At 44.7% G+C, this 18,824-nt stretch overlaps 1 protein-coding gene across 1 annotated transcript in view; it reads left to right on the plus strand.

Annotated features, from left to right (window-relative positions):
• The window catches only part of LOC308309865 (uncharacterized protein), a 117,725-nt gene that overhangs the window by 69,499 nt on the left and 29,402 nt on the right, over window positions 1-18,824 (plus strand). The window contains exons 8-10 of the mRNA XM_080755808.1: window positions 3,096-3,217; window positions 4,585-5,001; window positions 17,420-17,486. Coding sequence (XP_080611934.1) covers window positions 3,096-3,217; window positions 4,585-5,001; window positions 17,420-17,486 — 606 coding nt within the window. The remainder of the gene's footprint in view (window positions 1-3,095; window positions 3,218-4,584; window positions 5,002-17,419; window positions 17,487-18,824) is intronic.

An 18,824-nucleotide genomic window follows, 5' to 3' on the forward strand; every position in this document is an offset into this window, starting at 1 on the left:
ATATTTATTTCTACAGCACACACGATGCTTACCATTGGGAAATATTGTTGTTGCTGTACTGATAAGGAAGTACTGGTGAAATTACACAGCAAAGACAAACCTATTAGAACCTGATTGTATCAGTTATAGTGGTCTGAATGTGGTGAATGTTACACGTTAAATACCACAAAAACATCCTCTGTATTTCTGAGCACACTCAGAGCTTGCACAGCGCGCACTCACAAACAGAGCACAACGTGTGCAGACACACAAACTTGTACGGCCTTGATGATGATGATGACACCGCATTCACAGATGTTTTCATACACGGCTGATAAACTTTAGAGAGAAACACAAAAGACTACTATACCAAAACGATCCGTCGATCTGTGTAACATGCAGAGACAAAGGGGACAGACTAGTAATGAGCTGGCCTGTTTCAGCTTGGTGTAATCTATGTCAGTGGTTCCCAGAGGAGAGAGTTCCAGGGGGTCCCCAGATAAATGATAATTAGGAACCAAATGGACCCTTATGGGTCTGTAACTCAGAGAGTGTACAAATGGAACCAAATGGACCCTAACAGGTCCATTTGGTTCCATTTGTACACTCTCAGAGTTAAATTAACTTTGATTTTACAATATACATTGGGATCATCCCAGAGATGGAAATGCCATTAAATGTAGCCTAATTCAGGTCAAACTTGAAAATTGTTGAAAATCACTGCGAGAGCTGTAAAAACCTTCTATTATGGGGGGTCCCTGGCATATATTTTCAAATGGGGGTCTGCAGGCTAATGAGTATCATTCTGGGGGGCCCTGATGGCCTGATCTATGTGGCATACTGTCCCCACAAAACCCCACAGAGTCATGTCTTCATCTGCAAGCCAAGAACCAGAATTAGTGAAGGACTCTGGTTTGCTGTTCCATGTTCCTTCATGGTGATTTACTACTGCAAAAAACTATTGGCCAGTGGTTCTCGACCTCTTCTGGATCAAGGCCCACTTGAAAAAAAGAGGTTTTGCGTATATGGCCCACCCATCTGACCACTCGTGGTCAGAGGATATTACGCACAGAGCTGGCGTCTGCGCGCTCCTCGTGGGGAGAGATGTCGTGATGAGGCAGTGGTGTCGTAACACTTCTTTACTGGAAAGGGCCGTCTGAAGGTCGTTAGCCGTCGTAGCTGACGTCAAAGACATGGATTTAGCAGTGGTGGAAAAAAAGTACTCGCATGTTTTAATTAAGTAAAAGTATCTGCAATATGGAAATACTTAATTACAAATAAAAGTCAAAAGTCAAAATGGGCTTGAGTAAAATTACAAAAGTATTGGCATCAAAGTGTACTTAAAGTACCAAATGTAGAAAGTGCTCTTTTTGCAGAATGTCTCATTTCAAGTTTTCAAAACTATTAAAAATCTTTTGAAAATAGATGATCTGTCGCAATGCATTGGCAACGCATTGTGAGCTTGTAGATCGGCTATTTTCAAAAGATTATACATTTGAAAACTAGAAATGGGGAATTCTGCATAAAGAGTACTTTCTATTTTTGGTACTTTAAGTACATGTTGATGCAAATACCAATTGTACTTTTACTGAATTCGGGCCTTTTACTTGTAACAGAGTAGTTCTATATTGCCATATTGATACTTTTACTTAAGTAAAACAATCCCACTACTACTGCCTGCCGCCATGTGTTGTTGATGTGAGCCACCAGACTTATTGCTGTTTGACCAGCGTGTGTTGCACAGTGGCCGCCAGCAGAGGGCAGTGTTTCAGAGAGAAGCTCACAGTCTTGTTTAGTTTACCAAAGCTCTACTACTGCTGTCAATCCCCCCTGTCTTTTCTTATTATTATTAGTAGTCCATTTTCAAATGGAGCTGAAAATCACAGACATTTACATTTGGTGTGGAATATGATGGATTTAGAGAGGTGGCAAAAGGTTGCATTTGTCATGTTATACTGTTTGATTTCACACAGCTTGTGGTGGTGTTTGTATTAAGGCTAAGCACCCCCTCCTCCCCCCCACCCCCCCAGGACCAAAATACAATGAGGTTTATTTTCGGTCAGGGAACCCTTTGAGTCAGAGGTAAACAGATATGTGGATGGGAGAAGAGAGGCAGACTAATGGCATACTAAAATGGAATGAAGAATGGGAAGAGACAGGATTGGAGAAGACTCTCTCTCTCTCTCTCTCTCTCTCTCTCTCTCTCTCTCACTCTCTTTCTTTCTCTCCCTTTCTCTCAACCTCTCTCTCCCTTTCTCTCCACCTCTCTCTCTCTCTCTCTCTCTCTCTCTCTCTCTCGCTCTCTCTAATTGCACGGTGCTTCGGCCCTCTGATGCTGATGCACTTAATGCACATCTAGGGACTTCTCTCCATCCATCTCTCATTCTCTCTGTCTCTCTCTCACACTCACACACACACACACACACACACACACACACACACACACACACACACACACACACACACACACTTACCATACAACACTGCCCATCATTACCAGGCAATCCCAGGATGCATCTCTTTCAGCCCAGAGCACTTCAGTCAGCAGGGCGTATTCTGTCTTGACTGGACTAGCGAGCGTGTGCGACGACGTTTGTGTGTGAGCGAGCGTGTGTGTGTGTGTGTGTGTGTGTGTGTGTGTGTGTGTGCGTGTGCGCGCGCGCGTAAGGTTTTCACCTATTTTATGTGTGTGTGTGTGTGTGTGTGTGTGTGCGGATGTTTTGGTGGTCAAACCCAGACAGACCGACTGAGAGACTGCTGCATGCGCATGTTCGTTTTGTTCCGTTTTCTCATAAACGTGTATTTAATTAGCTTATTTTTGTTTTTAAAGCACACATTTCTGTTTGATATTTTGGGGTTTTCGGAAAGGTGTTTGTTTGGAGTGTTTGGAGTGTGTGGCTAGCATATCGCAACTCCCACCGTGGCCATGGTCTGACTACGGTGGAGGGTTGAGAGTGTGACTGTGTGTGTGTGTGTGTGTGTGTGTGTGTGTGACTGTGTGTGTGTGTCTGACTGTGTGTGTGTGTGTGTCTATGGGTGTGTGGTCCGGGGTGTCGTCGACACCATGTTGAACATAGCAGCTGCCCCCTCACTAAGTGGACGTTGTTCTCTTGCAGTGGACAAGAACAAGCCTCGGGGGGCGCCGGCGAGACCCACCTCCACCAGCTCCGCCTCCACGCAGTCGGCGTCTAGCGGCGGAGGCGGAGCCAACCAGCAACAGGCTCCTCCTCCAGACCTGGTAGGTCCTCCTCCATCTCTATACTAGAGCATGTTAATAGTTAATCGATTAATCGCCGTTAAGAAATTATTATTAATTAAACACTGTGTGCTCGTGCGAGGCCACAACATTACATTGAACGCTCGAGCGCTCAGTTTTCTGCCTCCTCAATGTCGGACTCGTAACTCTATGGCTCTAAAATAGCAGCCAGACTTTGTAATAATAACAATAATATTAATCGTCATTGGTTAACGCCGGTTAAGCCTTAAATCATCAACACCGCCAACTCAATATTCCTCCCAGCAGCTGATTCAATATATCAGCATCACATCAACACATCACCTGCACCCTAGAGTGGCCTCATTCATCCCAGTAAATAACCTAATATGTGAACATGACAAAGACACATTGTAGCCGACTACAGCGGGCATTATGTTCTGTTGACAGAAATCCTTTAATCTAACCACATGTGACCTACATGTAAGATGCACTGTGTGGACCTGGTGTGTCTGGAACCCACAGCACAGCACACAGTGAAAGGCTTAGAGTTCATTTAACTCTGAATTAAGTAAACACTGTGTAGGAACAAAGTTATTTTTCATGACCCAGACATATTGATCCATGCTTACCTAACCTCACCCACCTAACCCAGTCTAGTAATGACTTCATTAATGTCATTCTTTGAGAGAAGACAACGGCCATGTTATTACTCTGTTACTCTTTGCTCTTCACTTACTGTCTTCCAGATCAAACAACATTTTTATTTATAAGCTCAAACAACTCTATTCCCAAACCTTTTACTGATTACTTTCAAACAGATTCTCAAATACACAAATAACACACTACATACATACAACAAGTGGGACCCCAGCCTCCCAGCCCAAGTTCCCTAATAATAGCATAACCACTTTAACCCTATCTTATACTTCTGATATTTGAAAATGGCTGATCTACAAGTGTATAATACATTGTGATTTGATGTGTTGTTAGCTTGTAGATCTGCTATTTTTGATAAAATGAGAAAATTGGTTTGAATAATTTTTAACAGATTCTTATGGTGGTTCCTGGCAGAAAATATTTTTTAGATGGGGGGGTCTGTGGCCAAATATATACTCTATATCAATCTCTCCTTGAAGCCCAACACACACCGTCTGCGAACGCCGCACGTTAAAACAGCCGCCTCCGTTATTTTCAATGAACCTATCCCACACCGTGCGGCGTCCGACGTGCGTTCACGCCTGGCGCTCCGATACGCCACCGTTCTATTTTCCAGGCGTTGCCGCGTCGCGTCGCTGCGCACCCGGTCTGTGTCGGGCTTGGCATGAATGTATTTGTTGCCGTTCCTTAAAGTAAAAAAAATCAATTGTCTTGCCTTTCTCTCCCTATAGGTGCCAGACCTACTCAGCCCAAATACAGTACCAGCGGCCCCAGGTCTCCCGGTACCAGCCACCGGTACCGCCACTGCCACCAACGCCGGCTCGGGAACCGCCCCGACCTCCGGACTTCACGTGTTCAGTAGAGCCAGAGCCGGGTCTCGGACCAGCCCCAAAGCGGGCTCTCGCCTCCAGAACGGACTGGTAGCATCTTCTGGGCCCTGCAGCAAGGCCAGCGTGGTGGTAGGGGAGGCCAGCAGTGCCTCCGCGCCGGCAGGGGAGGCTCCGGTCCAGGTGAAACAGAACCACAGGGAGCAGCAGCAGGCGGACAAGAAGAACCACCAAGGGATCAACCAGCTGAGGAGGCTTCTGGTCCAGGGAAACAGGAGGGTGGAGGCCCTGGCTACCGTCATCCAGCATGTCTTCACTGAGGTAAGATCTGACAACCAGATACAGATCATCAGATGCTGGTGTGACTCCAGTGTTGATTTTGTCGAAAAATGTTCGTCGACTACCTTTTTTCACTGAGGGAAAACTAAATGAAAACCAAGCTATGATGACTAAAACTAAGACTAAATATATTGACAATTTTGTCAACAAATAAAAACTAGACTAAATGTTAGGAAGGGAGTGGAGTGGACAAGTAAAAGACACAAGACATTTTACACTTTGTTGCATGCTGAAAGTTTTACACTTGCATTCACTTGCATTCAGCAAGTGTAAAATGACGGCCAAAATACATTTTAGTCGAAAGATCTTATTTAGTCCACTAAAACTAGACAAAGACATTCCAAGGTGACTAAAATCTGACTAAAACTAAATGAAAACTATTCAAGAGACCATGACTAAAACTAAAATCTAAATCTGCTGTCAAAATCAACCTACAGTCGAACCACTGAAACCCTACTGTGTCCACGTGGGTCTATCTGGGGTCTAGTGAGTCTACCCCCTCCTTTTACACCAGTGATTCTCAACCCCCATAACCCAGAGAGTGTACACAATGGAACCAAATGGACCCCTATTTATGGGTCCATTTGGTTCCATTTGTACACTCTCAGAGTTACAGACCTGTATAAGGGCTCCATTTGGCCCTGATGAAGGCCAAACTGTGGCTGAAGCGTTGTACTGACACTTTGTGTTAAGTCAAATATTATTTTTGTCAGAGTCCCTGCATGGACTTTAACCCATTTTGACCTGAGTTAAAAAAAAATCACTTTGAAAGAATATATATTCAAAGATTTGTGCCACATTTTCACGATTTTTCAAAAATAGCAGGCCTACAAGCTCGTAGATCTGCAATTTTTTAATAGCTAAATTATAACATAATGTTTAAAACACCAAAAGGGGTTCTCGCCCATTGAGAACCACTGCTCTACACCAAATCCCTTCTCTAAAAACAGCTGCATCTATAAGCAGTACACAGACGTGTCGCGTTGCAGCAATGCGCGTTGAGCTTGCGGATCCACTATGTTCGCTCTCGTATGGAGTGGCTACTGCATTTTACCTCCAGTCGTTACAGATGAAGTCATTTGCAGAGGGCCATAATCACCCTCTGGTGTGCAACTGTGTGAGAGCGCCTGATCCTCCCGGCCCACAATGGTGACCAGCTGTCGTTTCTGACACAGCCTGCTGCTATTTACGGTGTTGGTCGGGATGCTTGGAGCTGTACGACTGGCCAAACACCTCTTGGCAGCAGGGCGGAACGTGTAGGAATCTGTGTGTGTGTGTGTGTGTGTGTGTGTGTGTGTGTGTGTGTGTGTGTGTGTGTGTGTGTGTGTGTGTGTGTGTGTGTGTGTGTGTGTGTGTGTGTGTGTGTGTGTGTGTGTGTGTGTGTGTGTGTGTGTGTGTGTGTGTGTGTGTGTGTGTGTGTGTGTGTGTGTGTGTGTGTGTGTGTGTGTGTGTGTGTGTGTGTGTGTGTGTGTGTGTGTGTGTGTGTGTGTGTGTGTGTGTGTGTGTGTGTGTGTGTGTGTGTGTGTGTGTGTGTGTGTGTGTGTGTGTGTGTGTGTGTGTGTGTGTGTGTGTGTGTGTGTGTGTGTGTGTGTGTGTGTGTGTGTGTGTGTGTGTGTGTGTGTGTGTGTGTGTGTGTGTGTGTGTGCGTGCGCGCGCGCGCGTGCGTGCGTGCGTGCGTGTGTGTGCCCCTCTGTGTGTTAAGCATGTGCAGCAGCTATTTCTGGTTGGACCATATAATGTATAACCTAATTCTGATCAGTGTTTGGGTCTATTGTATTACGCCTCTTGTGCAGATCCAAATAAAATAATTCAAATGTGTGCTAGCTGTGTTTGCCAGTGAATGAACAGGAAGGTATTTTAGCTTTTTTTTGCCCAGATTAATGAATCTCACTTGTTGACTTGGAGGCTTAATTGATTACATTTTCTCCCATCTCTTAAAAAAAACTGACTATATTTGAAGAATTTCACTCCAAAATTGTTTGGATATGAATTTATATTGTAATGTTATGCATTTAGCCGATTCTCTTCTCCATAGTGACTTACAAAGTAAATGCCATAAACCTCACAGTCAACAAACTACAGGCTAAATGTTCAGAGAAGTAAAGTGAAAGAGAACACTTCTCCAAAGTAACCATAGGATACCAGGTAAACATCAAGCCTAGCGTCTGTCCAAACAACTTCCCATCTAAATAACACTTGTTAACACGTGTTAAAACATATGTAAATAATCCACATACTGTAGCATGTGAACAAGTAAACCAACATACATATATCTGTATAACTAGCATCTGTCAAACGGTAGGCGGCAATAAGTTCTACAAGGAACAAGGTTGTGAGGAAGAGATGAGTTTTGAGACTGCAACAGAAAATGGGGGATACATAATTGTATTGCGTATGATTCACATTGGCTACTAAAGAGTTCATACTATTTAGAAATTACATGGATGCTTATACAATCACATAAGCCAGCAAAGGTGACGTAACCCACAATATGCTGATCTTCCATGCCTTTCTTTCATGTACTGTAAAAGCAGGTGATACATTATTTTTTGAGCGGTGGGCATCATGTAGCAGTCTGTTTAGGGTACCAACTGGTGAGAAAGTGGCTTCACACTGTGCACAGGTGCATGATGGGAAGCTGAGTTTTTTTAGTGTAAACACCAGTCTGTCTGTGTGTCTGTCTGTACAGGAGTTCGGTACAGTATAGCTCCACAGCTCACTTCACACAGGCGTGAATGTCTTTGAATGGTGGAGATCCTGTGAGAAACTCCTCAGCCTCAAGACATTATCATTGTTTTGACGGTCACGTTGGTATGTGAGCTGTTGGTTGAGATGCTTGGCTGCTGTAATTGCTGTTTTCAATAGAAAGTGATTCTTGGCAGTGAGGCGAGACCAGAGTCCACCACGCCCATGTTCCATTAGTTCCATTAACCCCACGCCGTCCCAGAAGAGCCTGACGTATACATTTGTTGTACGGCGGTGTCGCGTGCCAGGAATAGCCGATCGACACGCTCACAACCTCGGCAGAAGTGACGCGTGGCGAGCTTGTAGATTGGCTCTATGTTCGAATTTGCTGCATAGCATACACTTTGCATTTGAGTGATGTGTTGATGGAATTGTGTGTGTGTGTGTGTAGTGTGTGTGTGTGTGTGTGTGTGTGTGTGTGTGTGTGTGTGTGTGTGTGTGTGTGTGTGTGTGTGTGTGTGTGTGTGTGTGTGTGTGTGTGTGTGTGTGTGTGTGTGTGTGTGTGTGTGTGTGTGTGTGTGTGTGTGTGTGTGTGATCTGTATCATGTTCTAAGTGTCTTAGGATGATGAGTATAACGTGTGTGTTCGCTCGTGCGTGGCCCACTGATTGTGCGGTAGATGGTAGTTATGGTGTGGGTCAGCTCTGGGCCTCTCTCTCTCTGTGTGTGTGTGTGTGTGTGTGTGTGTGTGTGTGTGTGTGTGAGTGAGTGAGATACATCTCATGGTGCTTCATTGACTTAATCTCTCGTACCAATCAAACCAGTTTCTAAGAGTCCTGAAGTTATTTGTGTGGAGCATAATAAATTCTAATGTCTTTCCTCGTTCACTGTTTTTACGTGTACTGGTATGTCTTGTGTGTGTGTGTGTGTGTGTGTGTGTGTGTGTGTGTGTGTGTGTGTGTGTGTGAATGTGTGGAATGTCCAGTAACCTTTGGATCTGTAAGCCAGGAGAGGTACAGAGGAAGCTTTACCACACAAGGCCTTATAAATGTTATGTTGCTCTCCACGGACTGCGAGAGAGACGGCCAACCCACTTTATCATATAAAATACAGTGATGGGTGCTGGTTATAAATCGTAGAGCTGTGGTAGACTGCTTCAAGAGGCTTCAGCGTGGTATGTGAAGCATGCATGTATTGTACATAATATACAGCACATCACCATAATCAAAAACAGACATTTATTACACATCGAACAATAGTCTTTGTACTAGCAGGAGAAAAACCGGACTTTTTTCTGTATAGGAAACCAATCTGTCCTCTTCATTTCTTTGGTTAGTTGTTGAAATCCAGCCTCAGCTGATCTGTAGACCAGCTTGGGGCAGGATGCGATGTGTGGTTTGGGTGTTTTTCTTTGTTGTTGTTGTTGTGACAACACCCCCGTTCACGTCTACAGGAGAAATACATTCCCCGCATTTCTCTAAATTCCTTCTGCGGTGAGCGGGTTATTAACTGTCCTGCTCTCCTGTCCTCATTGTTAGATTTACAGATGCCTTTAAAGGCTGACTTTAATGCTTTTACTGCTGTTACAGTCTTATGCGTTTGTGTCTCTATGCGTTTGTATCAACGGAGACGAATCTATGGAATTTGGGCACTGATCGTTACATCAACAGAGTTGAATCTATGGAATTTGGGCGCTGATCGTTACATCAACAGAGATGACTCTATGGAATCTGGGCACCAGGCCAGTGGTTCTCGCTGTGTGCATGGACTGTATATGTTGTGAGCCCAATGTAAGACTGTAGAAGTAGAGGCCGATGATTATCACCAAATGGGACATTTTTAAACAACCCTTCCTCATTCCGAGGAGGTGGAGATTGGTCCAGTGGTTCCTGAATGTTTTAAGGACCAGACGGACCCTTTAAGGGTCCATTTGGTTCCGTTTGTACTCTCGGAGAGTTACAGACCCGCAAGGGTCCATTTGGAAATTGGAACCCCCTCACGTGACCCAGGCTTGTGTACATCAGTGGTTCCCAAACTTTTTTCAAGGACCCCCAAATTGGCACTCATTAGCCCGCGGACCCCCATTTGAAAAGATATGCCAGGGACCCCCCATAAGAGCAGATATTTACGGCTCTAGCACGGATTCTCAACCCGTTTAATTTCAAGGACCCCAAGTTTGACGTGAATTAGGCTACGGACCCCCATATAATGGCATTTCTAACTCTGGGACCCCCAATTTATATTGTAAAATCACGTCCATTTGGTTCCATCTGTACACTCTCAGAGGTACAGACCCATCAGGTGGTCCATTTGTTTCCAAACTATCATTTAGCTGGGGACCCCCCTGTTAAAATAAACCAACTCAAGTCCTGGTTCGGTGTGCTGGGTCTTGGAAAAGCTGAAGGGCGTGTGATTGGCCTAGCCAGGCAACAGGATACGTGGATCACAGAGTCCGGGACTGAGAATGGGCCACTGAGTAAATATTTGCCACCCGAATTCCTCCTCCTTGTGACTCGTGAATTCACACGCTCGACCGCACAGTTACATCACTGCTGCCCAGACACTGGGTCGGGACCCCTTTGTGGGTCGCGGACACATTGTTATGGGTTTCCTACATTTTGTTTTTTAACAGTTTATTGTTATTATTTTCCCCAGAAACCTGAATTAAAAACAAATACAAAGATTTATTTCCGGTAATTGAAGAAATAAAAGAAAAATCTAATAAATTCCACAAATTAGAAAACGTATGTTTAAGTAGTAGTGAAAGTAGCCGATCTACAAGCTTCGCGCCACGTTGTGAGCTTGTAGATCTGCTATTTTTCACTAGTTTGGGTCCCGCAGCAAACGTCTAATATCTTTTGGGTCACGGGGTTGAAATGTTTGTTGAGAAAGTGAGTTACATTAACCACTTTTCACCCTGGTGTCCTTTTTTATTTTTATTTAACCTTCATTTAAAAACACATTGAGACTGAGTCTCTTTTTCAAGTGGGAACTGGACAAAGGGGCAGAATACATTGCACATTAGCATTACGTAGAAGAACAATTTCAAAACCCTCCAAATGTGTCCCTGCTTGAAGTTGAATGTGAGCTTATTCACTCATTTTCAAGAAATGTAGAAAGTAAGATAGTTCATAGAGAGCGGAAAAATAGCAGATCTGATCTAACACGTGTGAGCTTTCAGATCTGATGTTCTATTTTCGAGTGTGTGCGATTGCGCGCGTGTGCGCAATCGCGCATGCTACAAATCATCACTTTCTTTCTCCATTGGTCTGGTAATGGTTTGCGTGAGGCTGATGGTTTGCGTGAGGCTGCCATATTTCAAATACCAGGCAGGTGAAACGCCTGCAGGTGTTTCCTAGGCTGCAAGACATCACACACACACACACACACACACACACACACACAACACACACACACACACACACACACACACACACACACTCAAATCCCACTCACGCTATTATGCACGCTGTCTCTGGCATACAGGCAGGTAAACACTCAGACCGCAGAACCACGCATGCTTATACTATAGTGCATATGCACATCGCACATGTACACACATGCTCAGTCATGCTCAGTCAGCCAAGCCCGACCCACACACACACACACACACACACACACACGCACACACGTACACACATACAGCCAGACAGACACATCTACGGTCTAAGTAGGCCTGTAGGCCTTATCTTGTGGGTCAAAGCAAATACAGTAAGTGGGTCTGAGTTTATTAAGCGCTTTCAACATGGCGTCCCTATTTTGAGCATGTCGTTATAGGGCATAGCTGTGGCCGTGGTTTTCTGGTTCCACTGAAAATGCGGCCATTCATTCTTCCCATAGAGATTTATAAAACATATTTATATGTAATATCTTCCACTACGCATCGCGTTGTAAGCTTGTAGATCGGCTATTGTTTTGCTATTGGTCATATTATGACGTACATATGGGTAGAAGTATAGTAAGTACAGCTCATAACCGTAAAGCCAGGCTTTGGTTTGGTCGTCGCCACATAGTAAAGCTTTGACCTTTTCTCATCTTCTGACTACAACATCTCTACCCACGCTCCTCTCCTCCTGTTCTCACGGTTTCACTCCAAGCCGACCCGTCTGTGATCCCTCCCCCCCTTCCTCCCTGCCTCTTAACCTGTAAATATAGCCGAGGGTTTATTTGTCTGTTTCATGTTCCCGTACATGGCATATGGAGACAGACAGACAGACATGTGGCATCTCAGCTTTCAACAAGAGCGAGAGAGAGAGAGGCCATGGTGTGGTCGGGACCTTGCTGCTATGGTCGGGACCTTGCTGCTATGGCCATCCGTGGTATGGTCGGGACCTTGCTGCTATGGTCTGGACCTTGCTGCTATGGCCATCCGTGGTATGGTCGGGACCTTGCTGCTATGGTCTGGACCTTGCTGCTATGGTCGGGACCTTGCTGCTATGGCCATCCGTGCGCGCGCGGCACGCATTTTACGTAATGTCGTCTTTCATGTGGCATCTTCAGAATTGTTGACGCAACCTTGATCTGTTTCACAGAGTAATTCAAACTATATGGCATGTTGTGTTTAATTGGGCTTTTTTTTTTAATAGTTTCTCAGAGGAGAGCGATCTTAATTATTATGTCTCTCGTCAACATATTCTCTGTATGAATTTAAAAGTATATATTTTTGCGCCTAGGTCGGGCGCCGGGCGGGCATATTTATTCAGTGGTGGAGAAATGTACTCAAATGTTTTACTTAAGTAAAAGTATCAATACTGCAATATAGAACTACTCCGTTACAAGTAAAAGTCTGGAATTCAAAATGTACTTGAGTGAAAAAAGTATTGGCTTCAAAATGTATTTAAAGTACCAAAGTAGAAAGTACTTCTAATTTAAAGCTTTTAAATGTTTAAAATATTTTGAAAATAGCAGATTTTCAAGTTCACAATGTGTCGCATTTTGTGAGCTTGTAGATTTGCTATAAGCTATTTATAATTGGCAGAAATAGGGCTGAAGTGGTTATACTGTATGTTTTGTTATAATAATCGAAATCTACAGAGTAACTACAGTTGTAACTAAAGTTTTCAAATAAATTAAAAAGTAATTAAAAAAGTACAATATCTGCCTCCGACATGTAGTGGAGTAGAAGTAAAAGTATTGGAACTTGGAAATATCAAGTACAAATACCTCAAATTTGTAAACAAAAGTACAGTACTTAAGTAAATCTGCTTAGTTACGTTCCACCATTGCATTTATTTATGCCTGCGCCACATACAGTACCCCTCTCACCCCACATACCCCTCACACCCTTCTCATACCCCTCTCATACCCTCTCACCCCTGATACCCCTCTCACCCCTCATACCCCTCTCATACCCCTCTCATACCCCTCTCATACCCCTCTCATACCCCTCACACCCCTCTCATACCCTCTCATACCCTCTCATACCCCCTCACACCCCTCTCATACCCCTCTCATACCCCTCTCATACCCCTCTCATACCCCTCTCATACCCCTCACACCCCTCTCATACCCTCTCATACCCTCTCATACCCCTCACACCCCTCTCACACCCCTCTCATACCCCTCTCATACCCTCTCATACCCCCTCACACCCCTCTCATACCCCTCTCATACCCCTCTCAGCCCTGACAAATGGCTCTCCCCCCAGGACATGTAACTTGAACAGTGGTTAAGGAGCGAGAGAGACACAGACGGACGAGCCTTGATGAGGCGTGGAAATAAGGCTTGAAAAGGAGACGCGATACAAAAGAAAAGCAGATGGTTGTTAAGAGGTTTATGACGGTCTCACATCTGCACCGAACTCTGACCCTGTGTGTTAAGACCGGACACATATACGCAGTTACACACACACACACACACACACACACACACACACACACACACACACACACACACACACACACACACACATACGCACAGAGGCACAGAGGCACTCAAAACTTGAGTGTTCATTTAAATCTGAGAGTGTTATATGGACCTTTACGGGGCTATTTAACTTTAAATTAAAAGAACACTAAAGGTTGCTGTGCACTGGGCTGTTACAGAGAGACATGGAACACAACACATGTGCATGGACGCACGCACACGCACACACGCACACACACACACACACACACACACACACACACACACACACACACACACACACACACACACACACACACACACACACACACACACACCATGGTCTGAATATAAGATCTGGTAAATGTCCTTTGCGGGTCATGACTTTCTACTTGTTTGTTATTCTTGTAGTGACATTCCAAGATACTTAGTTAGAACAAACACACACACACACACACACACACACACACACACACACACACACACTGTACACACACACACACACACACACACACACACACACACACACACACACAGCTCTTGTGTGGTGAGTGTGGGAGAAGCAGTGATAGCTGTTATCTGCATTCACTTCATGGGCTGCAGGAAAGTAGCCCATTATCTCTGGTCTAACTTGTTATCAGCATTCAAAGAAGTGTTCGTGGTGTGCGTGCGTGCGTGTACGTGTGTGTGTGTGCATGCGTGTGTGTTACATAACCATGCAGTATAGGCTTTTGAGGAACTCATGTAATGAAGTAAAAACTAAGCTTTAGTGTAATATAGCATTAACCTAAATGCCAGGTCCAATCTCTGTCTAGTGTCTACTACTGTATGTTGTTGTTCAGTGTTGTAGATTATAGGCTCAAATTAATGATTGTTTTCACCTGGTATGTGAGTTTGAAAGGATGGTTGCTGGGTTACTGATTCAGTGGCAGGGTGGTAGGAAAGATGGAACGAGCTGAAAAATACGGCAATCGCTGTGAAGCCCCCGCTGCGTGCGTGCGTGCGTGTGTGCGTGCGTGCGTGCGTGTGTGTGTGTGTGCGTGCGTGTGTGCGTAGGCATATAATGTTATCAGAATGCCAGCGCTATCTCGTCTGCACTGCACACACTTATAAAAAGCCAGAGGTGAGCGGTGAATATAAACTCTCACACACACACATACTGTATAAGTCTATTCCTGGAGGGGTGGGGGTGGGGGGGGGGGGAGTGGGTGGCAGCTCCGGGGTGGAGGCGTGGCTTAGCTAGAACAGTGGGTGGGACTTGGCCTGAGGGGGAGGGGGGCGGAGTTATCAGCCTGGTAGGACAGTCAGTCAGGCAGGAGCTTGTGGTGGTTTTAGTGTTCAGAGCTGAGAGTGAAAGGGAACACAGTTCTAGGAACGGCGTAGAGAGGAAGAGTGACTCCTGAGGTGGAGAATCACAGACTGCAGAATATCAGACGGACCTGTTGTTGAGGGGCGTGCAGGTTTGAGAGGGAGGGGGGCGCAGCTTCGAGAGGGAGGGGGGCACGCGTGCGGGATGGTGCCAAAGAGGCCGGGCCACATCTGCTGCCTGCCGCAAGACATGCCTTGATATACACCACAGCTGAGGTAGACGTGTTTATCTTTCCACCGTGTGGTGGTGGAGGAGAGGGGGGGGGGATGTGTGTGGGAGGGTTGTAGAGAGGGGGAGGAGGAGGAGGAGGGGGATAAGGACACGTGTGGAGGACAGGTAGGAGAGGGAGAGGAAACACTCAGCAGTGGAGTCGAGGCGGGCGAGAGAGAACTGTCTCCAAAAGTGTCTTTTCGCGAAGCCTTCATGGATTTATAGAGGAGGAAAGAAGAGAGAAGGCAGGTGCTCGTCGCATGCGGATGGAATAAAGACCTATACGAGGGAGGGAATCGTGAGAGAAAGACTTTTATTCTGAGGCCGGTATATATATAGGGAGGTCAGCATGGGCGCCTCGGCCAGCAAAGCCCACCTGAGAGCTCACCCGCAGCCGCAGAACCGTAAGAAGAAACGCAAGGTGGGTGTCTGTCTGTCTGACTGACTGTCTGACTGACTGTCTGACTGACTGACTGTCTGACTGACTGTCTGTCTGTCTGTCTGACTGACTGACTGACTGACTGCAGAGAACAACCGTGTTTCTCCATAGAAAGCCTGAGATGATTCGGTGTCTCTCCATTAACCCTTCTGTGCACAGTGAAATAATGAGCGACTTCACTGTGTGTGTGTGTTCACAGCTCTCTGGCTCTTTGCTCTGTATTCCTCTGTCGTAATTTATATTCTTCCTTCTAATACAGTATGTGTTTCTGTTTGACGGCTCTAATGTGTCACGTGTGTCTCTCTGCCTCTGAAAACAAGTGTTGTTCTTCCATCTTTCCTCCGTCTCTCGCCATCCGTCGTCTTTCTCTTTTCCTCTCTTTGCAGTTTTCTGCAGCTCTCCTGTCTTTCCTCATTCTTGAGATCTTATTCGCACGCACGCACGCATGCACGCACACACACACACACACACACACACACACACGCACGCACACACTGAATGTTGTGTGCTGTTAGAAACATTTGGCTGTTTTCACAAGCTCTCTCTTCTTCTCTCTCTTTTGTGTGTGTGTGTCTGTTCTTTCACTTACTGACCTCACTCCAAGCAGATGGCCTTTATTAGTCACTCCCCTGTGTGTGTGTGTGTGTGTGTGTGTGTGTGTGTGTGTGTGTGTGTGTGTGTGTGTGTGTGTGTGTGTGTGTGTGTGCGTCTGTAAGAGAAAATCACAGAATCACCTTTTTTCCAAAGTAAAGACAGTATTCCATTGTTATGTTGTCCAGACCTGAGTATGATGTGTGTGCGCACGCGCCTATGAGTGAGTGAGTGAGTGCATGTGTGTACACATGCACACGTGTGTGCATGTGTGTGTTCATGAAACAGAAGTATGTGTGAGATATGGGAATCCAGATAGTAACTCTATATTGAAGTGCAGCCACGCACGTTGTGATAATCCACGTGTGTATGTTTATCTGTTTTTATTTGCATCTGTGTGTGTGTGTGTGTGTGTGTGTGTGTGTGTGACAGAGACTGATGGTGAGAGACAGAGGTGAAGATAGTATTTTAGATGTATTTTCTTTTGCTTGTGTCTTTGCTCAAATAATCCGCGCAGATAGAATCCCAAACATGTAATTGTAATCATAGGAGTCAACCTCTCTATTCCACACTACGTCTCTGTTTTTGTTGTCAAATGTTCCCCTCCAGAACAGGTTAGCCACCGTCTCCAAAGTAGCCAGAGTTTAAAGCAGGGCTCAGGTGGTTAATTTGAACACTGCAGTATCACACAGCTAACCAAGCGTACAGTACACCCAGCAAACACTGTCCCGCTGCTGACAGCCAGAGCCGTCCACACATTATACAGTATATCGTGACAATGTCATATTTCAGGTTCTCCGGAGTGTTTCCCAGATATTGTTTGTTCATTTTCTCGTCACATAGTCATGCGGGTGACTGTGTGTTGACAGCCCATAGCACCCTGAACATGAAACTCCTCCACTCTGTGCCCTAGTGGTGCTCTCATATTCTGACCATGTACAAAACACAATGTCAGCTCTTAGGTATGTCTCTTTGTAGTTCAGCTCCTATGCCTCTTTGTAGTTCACTGTGTCATATTCTGACCATGTACAAAACACAATGTCAGCTCTTATGCCTTTGTAGTTCACTGTCTTATGTCTCTTTGTAGTTCACTGCACACGTGGTGGAGGTCAATGAAACAAAACAACCTCTCAGCTACTTGTTGGATGAGATGACTTATCTCTCTCTCTCTCTCTCTCTCTCTCTCTCTCTCTCTCTCTCTCTCTCTCTCTCTCTCTCTCTCTCTCTCTCTCTCTCTCTCTCTCTCTCTCTCTCTCTCTCTAGCGTGAAGAGGCCTTGAGGCAGAAGAAGCAGATTTCACAGGAGCTGGTTAACCTCAGAGATGAACTCGGTAAGAAATGTGTTTTCGAGACATCACCTGCACACACACACACATGTGCGTGCACACACACACACACACACACACACACACACACACACACACACACACACACACACACACACACACACCTGCCCTGTCTTTTGCATGTGACGCATGCATGTGAAGGCTATCAAGGACAAATCAACTGCCATTCAAAACACTATGTTTTACTAGAGGACACCTACGGTATTACACGCTGCTGTGCAGGACATTACATGACATGTAACATAGAAATAGCATATTATCAGTGTTGGCAAAAGTACTCACATTTTGTACTTTGAGTAAACGTATCAATACGTATCAATAAATGTACTTAAACTACCAAAAGTAAAAGTACTCATTGTGCAGAATGTCCCATTTCAAAATTTAAACTACGGAAATTGTTAATAATTAATTAATTAAATAATAGCCGATCTACAAGCTCAAAAGGCATTGTGAGCTTGTAGATCGGCTATTTTCCAAATGGCCGAAATGTATATAGGGCTGATATAATAATCCAAGTCCTTTCCACCACTGCATTATGACAGTGTCACACAAAGTAGTAAAAATATCCAATCTACAGTAGGTGGCTTTAATTTTAATTTAACCACTAAAACGTTTTATTAAAAGCTTGTGACTAAATAAATAATTACTGCATTTGAATCCAACACAGATAATTGTTTCCCTGAAAGGTTACAGTTTGTTACAGTAACCTAACATAACTTAACATAACATGATATTAACCCATTTTGGGCGGGAACCCCTTTTGGTGTTTTAAACATTATGTTATAATTTAGCTATTGAAAAATGTGTTTTTGAACATGTGGTGCAAAGCTTTGAATATATTATTTCAGAGCGAATGTTTTTAACTCAAATCTTTGCTTCTGGGAGGTGGTCCCTGAAACGGCCAATTTTTGGGGGTCCTTGACATGAAATATTAAGAACCACTGATATAGAAACATCAGGTTTTTCAGAAAAAAATAAAAATAAAACGACGTCGGGCCTAAATGGGTTAAAATAATAACAAGATACGATGATAACCGTTGCGACACAGTTCCGGTCCCTGCATGGCTCTGTGCTTTGCGGTCTGTGAGATGATTGATTGACAGCACAGAATGTAACCGTCAATCAGAGAGTGAGTTTCAGTGTCCTCGGAAGATGTGTTGAAGGATGTATTTACAGACGAGGAAACGTGTTTACGAGGAAGCATGAGAGAGAGGAGAGACACGTCGCATCATATTCATATATAATTATACAAAAACAAAACTTTCTTTTTTTAATTTCGACGTCAGGACTGAAGTTTTGAATGATCTACTATCTTTTTTTTAA

Source organism: Protomyctophum bolini (genome assembly GCF_963924005.1).
Source record: "Protomyctophum bolini genome assembly, chromosome: 3".
Classification (NCBI taxonomy): Eukaryota; Metazoa; Chordata; class Actinopteri; order Myctophiformes; family Myctophidae; genus Protomyctophum; species Protomyctophum bolini.